The following is a 17,352-nucleotide window of genomic DNA, read 5'->3' on the forward strand; positions in this document are numbered from 1 at the left end:
ATACTTCCTCCCTTCAACAATGCAGATACGTCTCCCCAGACCCCATCTGCGAGTCTCCCAAGGCGAGTCTGCATTTGCAGCTGGCAATGCACGCTGGACAAATCGCGACCTTGACCCGATCGCCAAAGATCGGCGCAAATGGGGTGTATCGAGTCTTATAGGTGAGCTTATCTCGATGGCACCACCCCGAAGATACGTACTAATACATGCCAGCATATTGGATCTCAGATGCCTTCAACGCAGCTACCTGGCAATTCGCCAGCAGCATCATCGCCGTCGGATTAACCTATCGCGAAGCGCTGGGTATCGTCGCCCTATCCTTCTTCATCATGTCATTCGTGATCGCCGCCAACGGCGCCGTCGGCGCCATATACCACGTCCCTTTCCCCGTGATTGCGCGCGCCAGCTGGGGTTTTTGGGGCTCCTACGTCGCCATAATTTCACGAGTCATCCTAGCCATATTCTGGTTCGCGATACAGAACGTCAATGGTGGAAACGCCGTTCGCGTCATGATCGGTGCTATCTGGCCTAGCTATCTGAGTCTACAGAACGATATCCCAGAGTCACAGGGTATAACGACCAATGGCATGGTTGGGTTCTTCATCTTCTGGCTCGTCCAAGTTCCTTTCCTATGCATGCATCCAAACCGGCTGCGCTGGCTGTTCACCGTGAAATCCATATTGGTACCTATTGCCTGGATTGCCATTTTGATCTGGGCCTTTGTCGCGGAGAAGGGCGGCGGCGGAGTTTTCACAGCGCAGACTTCCACCGTCTCGGGATCCAAGTATAGCTGGCTATTTCTGGCTAATATGACATCGGTACTGGGGAATTATGCGACTCTGTCGGTGAATCAGTCTGATTTCTCTCGGTACTCGCGTGTTAGTCCTCGGTGGCAACTGCTCTATATTCCGATGTTGCCAATCGTCTTTACTTTCATCTCTTTTATTGGAATTGCCGCCTCGTCTGCTGGCCAGTCACACTATAACCTCGACACGATCCCGTGGGATCCAACGGTTTTGATCAGCTACTGGCCTAATCGTGCATGTCGATTCTTCGGCGCCTTCTCTTTCGCCCTGGCTTCTCTTGGCGTCAACATATCTGCCAACTCGCTTTCCGCCGCTAATGATTTCACAGCTTTGGCACCGCAGTATATCAACATCCGACGCGGCCAGATACTCTGCGCTATTTTATCGTGGTGTTTGGTCCCATGGAAGATCCTCGAGTCAGCGGGCAATTTTCTCACATTCATGTCTGCCTACGCCATCTTCCTTGGCCCGATCGCTTCTATCATGCTCTTTGATTACTGGGTGATAAACCGACGGCGCTATGATACCCTCGCTTTGTACCAGCCTAAAAACCCGATATACAGATATACGTTCTCGGTGCCAGGCCTGTCGAGCAAAAGCGTATCTGGTGTGAATTGGCGCGCAATCGTGGCTTTCCTTGTAGGCGTTGTGCCGAGTCTACCGGGTCTGATCAATTCTGTGAACGCCAATATTGATGTTGGGGTCGGTGAACACCCATATCAGTTTGGATGGCTGCTGGGATTTGTTGCGACAACTATTGTCTATTTGTTGTTGTCATGGACATTCCCGGCTCTGGAGTCTCGGATTGACCGCGCGGTCCTGCCTGATGAAGTTTACGATAGAGGTATGGTGGAAGGGGTGGAAGTAGATGATTCGGACAGGCAGGATATCAGGTCGGGTTCGCATGATAAGCACGTGTTTGTGGAGAAGGTTGTCTAGTTGCTCTCGGTCTGGAACTAGTGTATATACCGATCCCTTTGGCTGGGTGTGATGAGAGCATTCTAATACTGTCTCGGGAATTGACGATCTGATTTAATTTTATATGTCCGATATGAAGGAATTGACAGGTTGTTATTTGGCTGGGTATATAGATCGGCCTTCCGAGACCTCGAGGGTGTTCTTCAACCCCAAAGGATGGACCGAATTTCTGCTCGTGGCAAGCTTCTGCCACCAGGATGGGACATAATGCCGAGTTAGAAACAGCAGGGTGGAGGTCTTTGAGAGATTGATTGACCATCCCAGCTTGACTGATACATCATCAGCTGGGGCCATGTATGTGGTGCCTTGGGACGAGTGAACAGGCGAGATAAGATCGCTAACGTTAAGGCAAACAAGATTAATTGCCCATAAAGCATTCATGAAAGCCTTCACGGCCCTGGTCCATATGCAATGGCTGCTTTCAAAACTTTAGTTACGCTCGAAGAAGCACGACCCAACTCGCCACCTTCTTCTCTGGCGTTTTTAAGCCCACGCTCCATAGCCGGATGGAATCTAGACGAGAACACGCGGAACCGGTCCTCACGAGTCTCGTACATCTCGCCTTCCTCATCACGCGGCTGACCAGTAAGGTTAAGATAAGCGAACGGCGTAGACGAGTCCGAGATCATATGATGCTCCGTCTGACAAAGCGGGAACGACCACGCAGAACTCTCGTCCACACTCTCCATATCGGTATCGGAATTGCCGACAGCAGGCTTTCCAATGCCCGCCTCAAGGAACTCAGAAAGAGCCCCGAGCGTCTTGACCATCGGCTTGCCTTGACTTCCAGACTTGCCGAATGAGGCACGACTCGACGACCACCGAGCCGATTCTTCCGTGTGCCAGCCCAGAACAGATAAGAAGCAGTTGAGGGTCTTGATCCATCCTCCGGCGCAAGAGACAGTTGATTCTCCAGCTGCTTCGACCATCCAGGATAAGATGTCAACGGCGGAGCTGCGAATGTCTGCTGCTAGATGTGTCATTCCTGCGCGAACGTATGGCAGTAATTGTCCGACGTGATCTTCTACATCGCCCTCTGGGAGGGTTTTCAAGAGCTTGAGCAGTTGAGTTCGGACATTGGTGGATGCATCGAGGATGAGTGGGAGTAGAGACGGTAAGATGACGCTGACGGGTTGCGGTAAGGGTGAGTTCACTGGACGGGAGGATATGGTGGTAGTGAGATAGGCGAGTGAGTCTCGTCTTTGAGTGTCGGATTTGGCGGAGAGGAGAGATAGGTTATGGGTGAAGGTGGCATTGGAGGTGGGTGCGGCAAGATGGAGAGATTGTTGAGTTAGAACAATTGCTAATAAGGTGTTAGTTGAGTATACAATCGGCACGAGCAGCACATACACTTTGACTTGAAGGTGGTATCGGTGTAATTGTCGGGCTTTGCCTTGGTTTTCCCAACCTTGAGTTTAGGTTTCTGCAGGAATTAGTACGCTGTCAGGATAATGAAAGAGTCATGAGTCCTTACCTGGAAATCCTTGGCCTTCTCCTTCTTTCTTTTAGAGCTGTTACCCATGGCTGTGCTGTTGATTGTTGAAGTTATCAACGGCGATTCTTTTTTGCGCTTGTTATCACACGTGATTTATCTATTAATGCCTGAGGTGTGAGTTTCCCAAAAAGGAAGTATATCTAAGGATCACTATTCCGTACTTTCTCTATGCTCCACTATGTTGCATCCTGGGTAGTAAAAATCTCGATGCAATCAATCTTTTGATATGGATGTAAAAATATTAGTTTAACTATAGCACTACCTTCGGGGTCGAACTTTTCTAACTTGCACCTTGAGAATTTCATGAGCAAATTGCCAAACCATCTACCGAGACACTCACCACGAGACCCTCCCCCAAGTGCCTTAGCCACAGTCTCCTGTGCAGACTGTAGAACGGTTTTATTCTTCTCTATTCCATGATCTGGCACCTCTCTGGAACCATCCTCACGAAACTGCTGAATGCTATTCGGTGTATCAGACAATCGACGAGATGTGGCTCTTGTATCGCCTACATGGTATCAGATTTCCAGTCAGCCACTGATTATACTGTTGCGGGGGCCATAGTATCCACCTGGTTGAAATTGATCAGCAAGTCTTTCGCGTATCTGGCTTGCGGACTCATGAACACGTCCAGTGGCTGTATCTGTAGTATTCGTTTTGGTGACAACTTCTTCAGACGGCTCTACCAGGTATGAGTTCCAAGGTCAGCTTTGGACATTCATATAGAGACATAGGACTAACCGTCTGAAGTTGCAATATCACCCTAAGAAGAAATCATAAGCGTGATCATGTGCGTTCACAGGGGAGAACGTACTGCCATACCAGCCATGTTGATAGTGGTTTGTGTATATACGACGCCAGGACCAGAATCTGATACGGTTCTGTTGTCCTTTTGTCATTTGATATCGGCCTAATGTCCGGTGGGATACGATTGTGATGTCATTGCCTTTCGCAACTGAAGGCCGAACCCTTACTGTCACCACAAGCGGTGTCCACGGGTAAATACAGCAAAAGCTTGTAAAATCATAATCATATTGAAGATCAGGTCTAAGAGTAATCACGCGAGGATAATAAAGCCCATTGGCCAAAGCCTGCTCAGCAGCGCAAGAAAAATTCAATAAAGAGATGGAAAATCAAAAAAGGACGAGAGAGATGCGCACTTCTGCCCGGCTCCGAGCTGCAAAACAAAAACAAAAGCCAAAACCAGTAAAAAGAAAGAAAGAAAACATGAAGGTAAAAAAGAAAAGAGCAGCTCGGGTCCCGGAACAGACGCGGTTGTATCAATCAAATCAACAAAAAGCACAAGTAACGTATAATAAAAAAATCATGAGAGTAAGGAGTCACGACCGCCAGGAACATTAGTCGTGTAGCACGTGAAATTAGAGCGGTGACTGGCTCCGTCACACATGGACAGGATTCAGCATTCAGCAAGAGCAAAAAGCCTTTTAGGGCTTATAAACTCATGGTTAGCCACTCCCACTCCTGGCTCGCACCTTGCCCACCAGCAATGCTGTGGTTGGCTGGGTTGGCGGCAGCAGGAGGCGCCATTGCCGGAGCCAAAGGTACAACCTTGGAGCGACTGGCGGGGGCATTGGACTTGGGGCTCTCCTCTGCATCGGGTTCTGAGCCAGTTGGCGCCTTTTCAAGCCGGCGCTGCCGTCTGGGTGCCACTTGCACTCCAGCACGGGCCTGGGCTACACCAGCAGGCGGGCCAGATTTGGGCGGGGCGGCAGCGATTGGCACAACGCCGGGTTTCCCCATGGCGCTGGAACCGGTGATGGAGGGTGGCGACTCCGAGGTGTTGATGCGCGATCCGATGGAGTTGGATGGAGCGTGCTGGATAGAGTTTTTGCGAGAGGTCTTCTTGGACGACCGAGAAGCGCCCACAGCAAGTGTGTTAGCACTGCTGCGGTTTCTCTTTTTAATGACATCGGTCTTCAGTGACAGCGGTCGTACGACACCATGAAGCTTCAAGAATAGACCACAGGCGTTGCACAAGGGCTGACCCTCGGGGTTGCGTCTCCAGAGAGGAGTAGTCTGAGTGAAACAGTTCGTGCATGTAGTTGGTCCCGCGTTCGGATCACCGTTCTTCGAACCACCTGGGCTACCTGGGCGCGAGGGCACAGCGCTGCTCAGACCAGACTCAGGGGGTGTGCTGGGAGATGGGTGGGTGGTCGGAGGAACGCTGGCAGAGCCGTTCAAATTCTGGCGAAGCAGCGCAGCGGCGTTAGGAGTCGACGAAGTACGCGGAACCTTTCCAAAACGACGCGGATCCTGTTCGCGGTTGCGCACTTCGCTCACAGAAGCAGCGGATCCATGTGCACGGCCAAGAGTGCCTCCCTGGTTCCATTCGGAAGGTCCGTCGATCATGTCTGTGGATCCAATCGTGACATGCTTGCGGTGGTGAGCACCAAAGCCTGGAAGCGACTGAACCGAGCCAGCAAAGCCTCCATCCCAATGGAGGGGAGCGCCCATGTCATTGGACTCGTCTAGAGAAGTAAAGTCGTTCGGCATGGTGATACCGCCGCGTTCAAAGTTGCCATCATCGTCCTCGTTGTCAGAATCTCCGCCGAAAGTAAACATGCTACTAGCGGGTGCTGTTGTGGAGAACTCGCCAGACCCAAGTACTTGGGATGGGTTGACATGCTGGTGCTGCGGTACTGTAAATCCAGAAACGTGAGTGGCGGGAGTCCCTGTGGCTGAGGTCCCTGATTGAGACTCGCCGTTGGAGACGTTGTACATATAGCGATTGTGCAAAGAAGCCGACAGGTTAGACTGGCGCTGCTGAATATAGTTCGGAATGCGACGTTGGGAAAGGGATTCAGATGGAGTATCGTTGAAGAACATTGACTGCTCTCCCTCGTAAATCGGTTGCGGGGTTGAGACAGTGGACTGGTAGCCAGAAGGCGGAGGAGAGAAGAACTCGGTTGAGTTGAGCGATGAGGCGAGCGGGGTGTGGGAATACAAGTTCGAGAACGGGTTTCCCGCAGTCATTGGGGAATCCGAAGGCGAGAAATGGAAGTTCTGCTGATAAGGCCCCGCTGAGTGAATGCCGTGGTCTTCCCCGATTCCAAAGGTGTCTAGCCCGTAGGGAACTCCAGAGACTCCTGAGTGGGTGTGAGAGTGCTGGGGCCGGCGCGGGCCCACCGTGCCGTTGCCCGTGAGAGAAAAGGTGGAAGGGGGATGGTCCAGCGAGTAGTCGGGCAGCGCCGCTGAGAGTTCCGAGTGCTGCGAGATCATAGCGTTGGATACCGGGGGAACGTGAGGTGAGGCCTCGGCAGGTCGCTTGCGGGTTGGTGCACTTAAACCAGCAAAGAACTGTCGCTCGTCCACGCTCGTTTTGCGAACCCGGCGAGGGACATATCCAAACTCGGAGTTTGGATCGTGAGGTGGGTGTGGGAACGAGGCAGCGGCAGACTGGTGATCCACCATCGCTTGATCCTTACGCGATTTGATGGGGATCGATCCTGTCGACGATGCTGCGAAGTGGCGATCGGCGGGAATGTGAGTGTGTTCAGCGGGAGAGTCGAAAGGAATGATGAAGTCATCCAGATTCATGGGATCTGGAGTCGCATCCATGTGCATGTCGTGCGACTGTTCAGAGGACGAGACCTGGTCAGACAGTTGCATGTGTGCAATGCTGTTTGATGTCGGGCTCAGCGTTTCCGAGGTGCTGTCAAGGCAACCGTTAGCTTGGGAGCCTCAAGATCCACACATCCTGCTTACCGAGCCTGTTGCTCTCGCTCTTGCTGCTCCCTTTCCTTGCGCTTCAAATTCATTGCCATCATCCTCCATGTCAAGTTCTCCATGCGCTCCTGGTTGGGAAGTTGGGATTTCGTCCTGGTGTAGAGTTTCCAAATCTGGGCGGCCAACGGATCCTTCCTTTGCATTTCATCGGGGCTATCGCCACGCGGTGCCCCGTGCGTCCACTCGGGAAAGATGGGGTTTCCGAGGACGCCATCGTTGGCGTTCGAGGAGCCGGGACTAAAGGGAGAGTCAAATGAGAAGTCGTCGGACATCATTTGGGAGTCTGGATCGAAGCCGGGAAAGGCCGTAGGCTGGTTCGGGTGGCCTTCCCCGTGGCTATGGTGTATCCCCTCCATAATCTCCGATGGAGGATTTGAAGAGGGGAGAGGTCAGATAAAAGCGACCGCGGGGGGTAGAGGGGAGAGCCAAGGGTGGGTTGGAATTGAAATTCCCCCGTACCCGCCGTAAACGAGACCCTTGCCGAAAGTTGATCGAATGCAGCCAAGCGAGTACCGATTGGTAGTCAAGAGACTAGGGTCTGCACCACAAAAACGCCTATTAGCATGGATGGGTATAAGACAATAGCATATGATAGTAAGATAATTAAGCTGACGGAACGCACCAAGACTCTGGAACTGGAACTCTTGAGGGGGAGGGGACTGTGACTGGAGATTCTGAGTCGTGGAGGGGGGGCTAGACCCTCCAGACGCTCATGCCCCGAAAAAGATGAATGCGATGAGGAGGATCGGAAACTCCTCCAAGGATTGGTCGGACACGATTCAATGCCAGAATTGTTTCGAGATTGAAGAGTGAGAGGGTGAGAAGGGAAGTGGTTTCCAGGTGTGCCAGGTGTGCCAGGTGTGGGAAAGTTGACGGAAGCGGATTACCAGAAACAACCCGATCAAATTTCCCCGGTATAGCGCTTTTTCTATATAATATCTACTCGGGAGGATAGTAAGACACAAAAAGATATATAAGAGAAAAGGGAAATGAGCCAGAAATAATATGATGTCGATGGTTTGGATGTAATCGGTAATTTATACCGGTAATACAGGAGTTACGCTAAATCCGATTCGCGGCACTTCCCAAAAGTATAGTACCTTTACTCCGTGGTACTTCGAGTACTTCGAGTACTTCTCTACAGTATATTACATAGGTAGAAGTACAGCATCCTAGTCTATATTGACGCACTCTATATCAATACGATAAAGTCTGATTCATGCGCCACTCCCGTCTGCTAAATCCTCCATTAATAATTGTTTTATGTACGGAGTACTCCGTACACTTCGGCCTTTTACCCATCTGCACCTACTGTGTAGGCCCAGCTCGCACGGCCCTCCGCCAAATCGTATATCGAGTTATATCCCAGTATTATATTGGAGTTCCGGCATCTTGACCATAAGCATCGGCCCGAGTAGCAAGAACCGTGCTAGACTTCAGACTAATGTCCTCACCCGACCCTCTATCCAAGGTCGGGACCGGTCTAAACGCAGGTACTTTCACTGTCCGTGGCCCGTTGGAGATATACCCATACTAAGCTTGGATATAACTCCAGAGTCTGGTACTCCAAAGATATCATGTTCACTTAGCGCCTCCGGAGCATGTCCAGATGTAGGCTAAGTGGGGACTGTTCGTTACTGGTGGAGTCTACTTCCCGAGTCGCATGCTCTGTTTGTCTGAGTGAAAAAGGGCATTGTTTGTCGGCCGGACTTCGCTAGAGTCTCAGATGTGTATTGAATTGAGTAGACTACCCGATTGAATTAATCCGGGCATCACTCAGGTTCGAAAAAGTACAGAGAGGCCGAGAAAAGAAAGAGATTTGTTGACATTGATGGTCGAACGCACAAGTATAGCATCTAGCGCAGCGGGGCGGAAATGATACGTAGGCCGAGCAACGGATGGAGCCCGAGAGATAAGAAACGTTCTACGGGCCTTCTTCTCGGCAGCCTTTTTGACTCACTTTTCACGCGTGGCCATGGCCAACTAAGAGAAGGGGGATTGATAATACCATCCAATATATATGCCACGTACGGCATATATCCATGCATATCATATTTTTGTTAAGAATGCGATTGCTTTTTGAAAATGATGACAAGGTAAGTAGACTGTGAAGACTCACCGGGCTCAGAAAGAGATCCCTAAATTACCCGAAAATAGTATTCTCGGTGTATGGGGGAAAATTACGGGTCTGTCACAGCATTTCCCGAAGTTCTTCCCCAAAGCAGGTCAAGGTGGAAAAAGAGAAGGCAAATTCAACCTCGTATGCATCCATAGGGCAGCTAGGCCGGGAGACCGGTTAATATCCCTGCCTCCCTTTCCCACATTTTTGCCACCCCAATCACCAGATCCCTACCTCTCGAGGGCTGTAGGAGTATAGTGTCAGTATATGAAAGAGCCACAACAATGACGGTTCTCCATGTGGGGACTCAAGTTGGATATGGCAACAGGCCCCGTGAGTGTCGATCCAATGGAGGAAGTCGGGAATACTCCGTAATCAAATTCATCTGTAGCGTCCTCCGTACTGTACCTCGATTCTCCACCGGAAGATAAGAGCCGATAAGATGTCCAAATACATAATTAGCCGTGGTAATGTGGTCATTGGATGCTGATAGCCCGCAGATCGGTGGAACTGCTCCTTGGGGGACTTTTTCGACCTTATCTTGTCCTATACGGAGTACATCAGACCATGACTCGTGCTGCTCTTTCAAATCAGATGTGTCTCAGGCACCCGGACCATCCCGTCTGGAAATCAAAAAACCATCCAGGTGCAGTGGCGTCCTGCACATCTAGCCCGCGTCAATCTGACTGGTACTTTGGTCTCGGACTTTCCCCACGCGTAGCAGTGCAGAGAGAGGGGGTGGCCTTTTTTTCTGTGCGGTTCTTGCGGTTACTCGAAAGAATTTTTCCTTTTTCCCGGGCGTCGTGACAGTCGACTGATTCCATATGAAGGGAAGGGTCGCCCCAGAGAGCGTGGGGAGAACGGGCCGACCATTTTGCATACCCACAAATCAAGCACAAGTATCACTTTGGAAGGGAAACTCAGATGTTGCAGAATATTTGACTTTTCCCAGGTATTGAGGCGCTGAAGCTGAAGTGCTGGGCTCAGTGTGGGAGAAAAAATTGGTGGGACGGTAAGTCCTTTATATACGCTCACGCCAGACGTTGACGCCGTGTTTTGCTATCACCCAAAAATGTCTCGATAAGACGTGACACTAAGAGAAACAATGCGCTGGGTCGATATCACAACCAACAGGGTCACCCCAAGGTATCTTGCCCAACGAGATGGAGGCACATCAGCGCAAAGATAAGAGATCCAATGGGGACCCCGGCGGGCATGAAATGATTGTCATTGGGTCTCACATCGACCACACCGCCATTGTTCACTCCTATCTCCAGATTTTTGACCCCGGAGTTTTCTAATCCCACTGATCCCTCCACGGATCCGCCCTAAAGCGGATCCCCGTGGCGTTAACTCGAATGAAACCTCGACCTTATCTACTGGGATTGCCAATCTCAAGACCTCCTTGTGATGTGATTGATCTTCTCTCGGGCTATCATATCCTGACAGACTCAGGATTGGATGAGATTGGTGCAAAATCCAGTTGTCACTATCGCAAATGGTTGACGCCATCTTGTAGATCCCCAAAGCACGCAAGGGAACTCGAATCGCCCCGGAGAATAGTCGGATCTGTTTAGTCAATGCCGTATCACATCTTCGTATGTCCTATCATGACATTCCAACGAGGCTGTACAAAGCCTGGTAGAAACTTTCTATCTTATCACAGAGTACTCCGTAGGTACTCCGTAACTAGTCCCTATGTCATCAGGAAAGCCTCCCGAGGTCCTAGATACGAGAGTATCTTGAGGCTCACTCTTGCCTGGGACTGACCGGAGATTGATTTTGAGCACGTAATGAGTCCAAGATAGCGAGCATTGTTGATTGACAACAGGACTACAAATGTCAATCTCGTCGACTTTGTTGCCTTGCCATTGGTTCTTGCATGGAAGTCCTTGGTAGACCAGGATTTACGCGCGGCCGAGCATTACCTACAACCCAAGCCCGCTGAAGGTTTTTTTAAGGGGCAACACCTGCATCACCAGCAAGTATGGTGCAAATAGAGCCGTCATACGGAGTACCTTCATGCAACTCCAGGGCTGAAGGTGCATAGTTCCATCGTCTCGGGATACAGGTACATGAACAACCTTGGAAAGCAAGGGCGTATCCAACTATGTATTGGGCGGCCCGGCTCTAAGCATGAATCTCGTATACACCGCAAAGCAGACTTGTGATGGATCGGTGAAACTCTAATTGAATGAATCGCGAGTTCAGCTCCACGGCTTTAAGGACATTGCCGATTGAATATGTAATGGTTCTTGTGCGCTAGTGTATGCAATTGTTGTGGAAATTCGATAGGTAAATTTGGCACGTGCCCTCGACACGGGGCGAAGACTTTGACTGCCTATCAAAAAGGCTGGTACTAAAGAGACCAGACAGCTCTCGGCCAAGACAAGACCAATTGCCCTTTTCGTCATTGATCAGTCCGTTGCACCCCTGATATCTGCTTCGTCTGATAACACAGAATGAGGCGAACGGGCCTCAGAGTCAGGACTCGGGGTCAATCTCACAAAAGGGGAGATGAAAAGAAGGGAAAAGAAATCTATGTAGATGACCCAAAACAAAACCTCCTAACATGTATGAAGCGGATTACGCCTCATACCAGACAACCACCCGCCGGAACCCCCCAACATAACGAGATGTAAAATGCAAAGATGTGTAAAAGACGTGAAAAAAAAAGAAATGGAAAAAAGAAATGATGATCTCCAGACATAGCGGAAGAGCCCGAGAAGATGGGGAATCGGATCGATGGGCCATGCCATGACAGAATAAAAGAAGTCCAAAAATCATAGAAAAATGCCACCCAACAGCCCTTGCGCCCGCTAATGATCAGCTGCAAAGCAGACCCACCACGGTGTATGAGGATGAGGTGGAAACGTAGAAGAGAAAAATGCCAATTGGGGACAAGGTGCGTATCCCACGGGGTATTAGAAATGAAGAAAGCCGTCTAGCAATGTTGTGTAACGTGATAGGAACCGAGCCCAAAGAAACATGGAAAAAAAGTGATATGTGGAGGATGGCCAAGAGCGATTTATTCAGTTTGGAGACCGCCCCGAAGCCCCGGGATGTCCCATCGGATGATTGGGAGGGTAAGGATGTTGTGGAACGGCGTCGCCGGCGTACATGGGGTAAGGCACTACTCCCATACCAGACATGGCGTTCATATCCTGCCATTGCGGGTAGTTCATGCCTGGTGGGTAAGAGACGGACCCGGGTGTCATCTCTGGCGGACCTGGTGAAGTTGGGACGCCCATGGCGCTCGGTGCGGACAATGACTGTGCTGGAGTGGTCATTCTGCGTTTGAGCTCCGGGGGCATCTGCGGATGGAATTGGTTGGGATAGGACTGGCCCATTTCTTGTCCCGGGTAGCTCATCGTCCGTGGTGGAGGTGGAGGAGGCACCTGCCAGACGGTTCCGTCGGGTTGCATGGCGTATGTTGGAGTCTGGGCCATGGGCTGCTGTTGGCCTCCCATTGGAGATGCTGCGGATATCGGTGAAGGTGGCGGTAGCCCGGAGGGGATGTTTCCTGCGTTCCACATATTGGGTGACATATTCATCATTTGGCCCTTTCCGGATGTCATCGTATTCAATAATTGCGGGTCTGATATTGTCGTAAATTCGTCCCATGCAACTCCTGGGTCCATCGGTTGATGCCCAGTAAAGTCTCCAGGTCCCATTGGTCGATCTAACATAAAATCATCAGTTCATGCGAGTCCTACACTCCAGAGGAATTTGCCTACCAGGTGTTAGACTCATGTTAGTCTGCACCATGCCAACATTGTATGATGACATGTCCTGTGCGGGAGTGTCCATGGCCATTGTTGGGTATGGATAGAAGGTCTCGGTGGTATCAGGCACCAGGTTGCTTGGAGATGAAGCAATCGGTGTTGTAGTTGAGCGCTCAGTTGAAGGTGTCTCCAATCTTGAGCTCGGTCGTGACTTTTTCTCAATCGGCGGTTGCTGATCAACAGGGAAGAATTGACAGTCCTTTCGCAATCGAATGCAGTTTTCGCATCGACCTTCAGTATCATCTGGCGCGACGAGACATCGGATTTTACGTCGTCGACAATGCACTATGTCAAGTATAAGCCCGACTGTCACATGAATTGCATGTGAATACCCCGCGAAAGGGGGTTTCGCGTCTGCTGCCGACACAGTCGAGGAGAGGAGAGGAGATAGCTTGGTACTGACCGCATGCCACAGAGGTTCGATGATATCCCAGTTTGTTTCGCTTCTTGTCGTTTGCGTCCATGGCGCTTTGTGAGGTTGGAGTTGATGACATATCGTGAACAGCCGCGGGCATAGCTCCCAGGAGCAAATACTGATATCGAGTCGATACAAATCACGAGTCGGAGGACTTGCGCGAGGAAGTCGTGGAATGCGCCTGTATGCGAACAGGCGAATGCGACAACTATCGCCACGAGGCCATACAGAGACCCAGGGATGATTGAGAAGTGTATTGAGGGTGACGCTGCTTCAAGTCGCACTTTCAGATCCACATGCGCCACACTGGACCAGGCCTGATATTGTGTTTCAGAGAGCGAGAAATCGGGACGGTGATAGGATCCGCTTTCTCAAACGACGGAAGATGCAATGAGAAGGTCGAGGATAGATTGGTGTTTCCAAGGTCGTTCGCCCAAGCCAGTAATTGCGAATTAATCAATAATAATAGTAATTAAAGTGTTCATGGAATGCCGGGGGGTGTTTAGACGGGGTTAGGGCCTAGAAGGTTATCGTAGCCCAGCTTGAGATCGGAGAAGAAACACACTAGGGGGACAAGTCAAACGATAATAACCAGAAAGAGATTAGTAAGGGAAAAAAAATTAAAAAGAGAGAAAAAGAAATGGGAATCCAAAGGAGTGAATGTGAAGTGAACGGTGTGGGAAGAAAGGAAGAGCAGATCGAGGATGTACTATAGTACAACAGACAGAAGCTAATCGCGGGGTGAAACGCCCAATTGGCCTGTGGTTATTTTTTCTTTTTTCTTTTATTTTTTTTTACTTGATATTTTGGGATTAAATTTTGATTTTAATAGTATAATCCCACTGTACGTGGACCAAGGTGGCTCTGCATCATCCCAACTAAGACTAACCCGGATGTATCGACTTGGCCCAAAACAACTGCAGGTCATTGTCAATGGATGATCACTTCAGGGGGCCGCGGACAACTTCCCTTAAATACACATTAACCTCAACTTTAGACTAAACTTACTCTGCAAGGCAAGTTCCTGTTTGGAGAATACTCGTATACGGAGTAGTGTCGGTATTCTTCCAGTTTATTATATTATTTTTATTCTGCTGTACGGAGTACTTTTGGCCTTATTTGATTTTTCTCCCTATTTCTTTTTTTCCTACCTGTTTTCAGCTGCACCGTTGGACTGGGACACTCTTGCTTAGGTAAATGACCAATAGCCCCTGATTGCGTATGATAGACCCGGTTCATCAAATGAGGCAGAGACGAGGAACCATGGTCTGGGAGCCCTGACAAGAGTGGGGAGATGTGGGTGTTGAACAGTGGTCGCTCGTCGTGTTCCTATTGGGACTAGGGCCAGGAGGGATACCTGTCAATCATTGTTGAACTGGGGAATACATCCTTCAAGTCCCGGCTAAGTGATTGGCGAGACGAGCTTAGGTCGGCACCTAGAACCAATAGGCTGGCCGATTAGAGGGTCCATTGTCCAAAATGAACCTTCTGTCTCTGGTCATTTCAGAGGCTGATCCCTAGAATCATTTGAAGGCTTCTCGAAGAAAAGCTATGCAGCTCGATCGAATGTCCACATGGCTTTCTGGAAAGGCTCAAATTTTTGCAATCTTAAATTCTATCATTGTAGGAGATGAAACGAACCGCTGGTTGATTGGTGCTAAAAACAGATTCAGGGTCCACGGCTGATGTGTATCAGGTTATACCCGCGAGTTAGCCATAGAGTGGAGGTCTTATTTCTCCCTCAGACTGCCCAAAGAAGCAGTTTTCCCTTTGGCTTGCTATATCTCACCCACGCCCACGTAGTACTGTAGTTCTGTGATTTTTCGGAGTTGATCCCCCCACGTGAATAATACAAGTAGCTTGCGGTTTGGTATCGCCACAATTTCACAAAAGAGCGAATGGAAAGGGTGAACCAATCAAAGGCTGCGAACGCTCTTCGTCATGGACCCAACCCCGACGTTCCTTGGGTGAGAAGTCTCTAGCAGGACAATCAGGACAATCCAGGACAATCTTAATCACAATAATTCACAATAATTAATGTTTCACCAGATGCTATCTGAATATGGGAATTTGTTCCAGAAACAGTACGCGGCCTTTAAAATGATCCTATCTCATGCACATCTCTATACGATATAAGAGAAATGAAAGACACCAATAACACCGCAGAGACTGAATACATATGAAATGAATCAGCTACACAGCCCTGAACTACACCTAAGAGGGACATTTGCCCGAAAGCCTTAAAGGCATCTGTAAGAGAATGCAAGCGATCTCTGTAACAGACAGTGGGGCTGGTCAAGGTTTAATTAAGGATCGTCTCGAGTCTGGTAGCGCGTTACAGGCTAAGTCTTGGCATTCGCATGGGGCTCATCGGGGGTTTTTCCTGTCCTCTAGAGGTCCTTTGGAGACATGGAGACTGTTTACCCAAAAGGTTCTCTCGAAATCCCACTAAAGGGGGAGGAGATCAGCGATGGGGTCAACGTGCTTTGGATAATCGTGTAGGGGAGGGGGTTGGAAAAAAAGGGGGTGGCTATAATACCACCGCTATTGAATTCCACTGGCCACAGTGAAAGAGGAGAACGTGTCAAGATCAGGCTTGGGGAATACAGTGGACTGGAGTGGACAATGATCTTCAATTTCCTGGGTTGTATCACGTCAACAAAACCCCTCAGGCCAATAAACGCCACTGATCACCGTGCTCCCTCGTACTGTGTACTCCGTACTCCGTATACGTACGGAGTACACCTCGCGCAGACCATTTAGAGTGTGAGCATACTGAAAGTACCTCTTACACCTCGACTTGATCCCAAGGGGATGGCTCGACCGCCCTTTTGCGAAAGCGCGAGAGCAGACTGCTCACGCTCCGGGCCCCGCACCTCAGCACGCTCTTGTCCAAGATCGACGAGCACGGGACTTGAGATGGGTATTGTCGATCTGATTGGGCCTCAGAAATAGAGATTCTTTGGGGTGCACCTGCACCTAGAGATCCAGTGCATGTATCGTGACGCGGCAAATGTCGATAGATCTGGGAGCGCGAATAAACCCGCAATATACGAAAAACACATCGAAAGGCCAGCATCCGTACCTACAAGTACTGAGTATGCATAATTGTAGGTTTGTTTTTCCGAGAATTGTACTCCGTATTCGGATTGCATAATTAGGTAAAGCCCCAACGGTGCGCGTCGCGTCGTTGTCGATCAGCCAATTGTTTAAAGTGAAACAAGGGTCCAAGGCTGAGATCTTGGTTTCTGGATCGTAGCCAAGATTTTTGTCTTGTGGGTTAAGACAAGTGTCTTCTAGAAGTTCGGCTAGAGTCCGTCACCCATAAACTTTCCAGTTGGCTCCAGAGCTTAGGTCGATACTGGTATACATCTGGGCGTCCTGGGCAGTGTCTGAGTGTCGCTTGTTTCATAATGTACGTATTGTGGATAATACCCTTCTGGGATTAGTAGATACTTATTCTTTTTATCCTGCCAAATCGCAACTGCCGAGCTCCGCAGTGGCGTGCATGTGTACAATCAAACCCTGTGAGCCATGTTGTAATGGCCTGAGTTGGGCGTGCAATTTCTCTAACTGGAATAGTTGCATCATTTCGGATGTGATGCTATTTTGGAATGTCTGCTCCGTTGACCTTGCATTGGTTCAGTAAGGCTCTGCGATCAACTGCAGAGTGTAGAGTGATTTTACCTATCGACAACATTGTATACTACGTACGACGTACATATTGGAACCCTGCAGCCCTGCAGATGTGATACCAAGATGCAGGTAGACATCTATACTAGGCAGTTAGGGTTGTTTGGGTTCAGATTCGGATTTATACTTCCACCGCACTTGTGAGTCTTTAATCAGTTCAGATCTCAGATCTCCATGTGGACCAACATTGCAGGCAATCTCACTGGTCCCTCAACTCTGGTCCGGCTGTTTCACCATGTTCGGGCCCTTGACTCCATTTGGTCCTCGGCTCCTCTCAGAGGGGTCTCCCTTTTTAACCTGCAACCTGCCTTACG

The 17,352-nt window shown here is 49.8% G+C and overlaps 4 protein-coding genes across 4 annotated transcripts; 1 reads left to right on the forward strand and 3 right to left on the reverse strand.

Annotated features, from left to right (window-relative positions):
- Positions 1-19: 19 nt before the first annotated feature.
- N7506_009020 (nucleobase cation symporter-1 family protein) lies at positions 20-1,745 on the forward strand (the record flags this gene model as incomplete). The annotated part of the gene is made up of 2 exons (XM_056958313.1): positions 20-161; positions 214-1,745. The coding sequence occupies 2 exons, from the start codon at positions 20-22 to the stop codon at positions 1,743-1,745; spliced, it is 1,674 nt and encodes a 557-aa protein (XP_056807703.1).
- A 428-nt stretch (positions 1,746-2,173) lies between these two features.
- On the reverse strand, positions 2,174-4,108 carry N7506_009021 (IPI1/TEX10 family protein; the record flags this gene model as incomplete). Its single annotated transcript, XM_056958314.1, has 6 exons — positions 2,174-3,087; positions 3,135-3,207; positions 3,259-3,308; positions 3,620-3,731; positions 3,827-3,961; positions 4,094-4,108. The coding sequence occupies 6 exons, from the start codon at positions 4,106-4,108 to the stop codon at positions 2,174-2,176; spliced, it is 1,299 nt and encodes a 432-aa protein (XP_056807704.1).
- A 623-nt stretch (positions 4,109-4,731) lies between these two features.
- Positions 4,732-7,382, reverse strand: N7506_009022 (uncharacterized protein; the record flags this gene model as incomplete). The annotated part of the gene is made up of 2 exons (XM_056958315.1): positions 4,732-6,952; positions 7,006-7,382. The coding sequence occupies 2 exons, from the start codon at positions 7,380-7,382 to the stop codon at positions 4,732-4,734; spliced, it is 2,598 nt and encodes an 865-aa protein (XP_056807705.1).
- A 4,795-nt stretch (positions 7,383-12,177) lies between these two features.
- N7506_009023 (putative C6 finger domain protein) lies at positions 12,178-13,445 on the reverse strand (the record flags this gene model as incomplete). The annotated part of the gene is made up of 3 exons (XM_056958316.1): positions 12,178-12,827; positions 12,883-13,215; positions 13,334-13,445. 3 exons carry the CDS (start codon positions 13,443-13,445, stop codon positions 12,178-12,180), a joined length of 1,095 nt encoding a protein of 364 aa, XP_056807706.1.
- Positions 13,446-17,352: the final 3,907 nt, after the last annotated feature.

Source organism: Penicillium brevicompactum, assembly GCF_028827555.1.
Source record: "Penicillium brevicompactum strain IBT 35665 chromosome Unknown utg000006l_segment0_segment0, whole genome shotgun sequence".
NCBI classification, from domain to species: Eukaryota; Fungi; Ascomycota; class Eurotiomycetes; order Eurotiales; family Aspergillaceae; genus Penicillium; species Penicillium brevicompactum.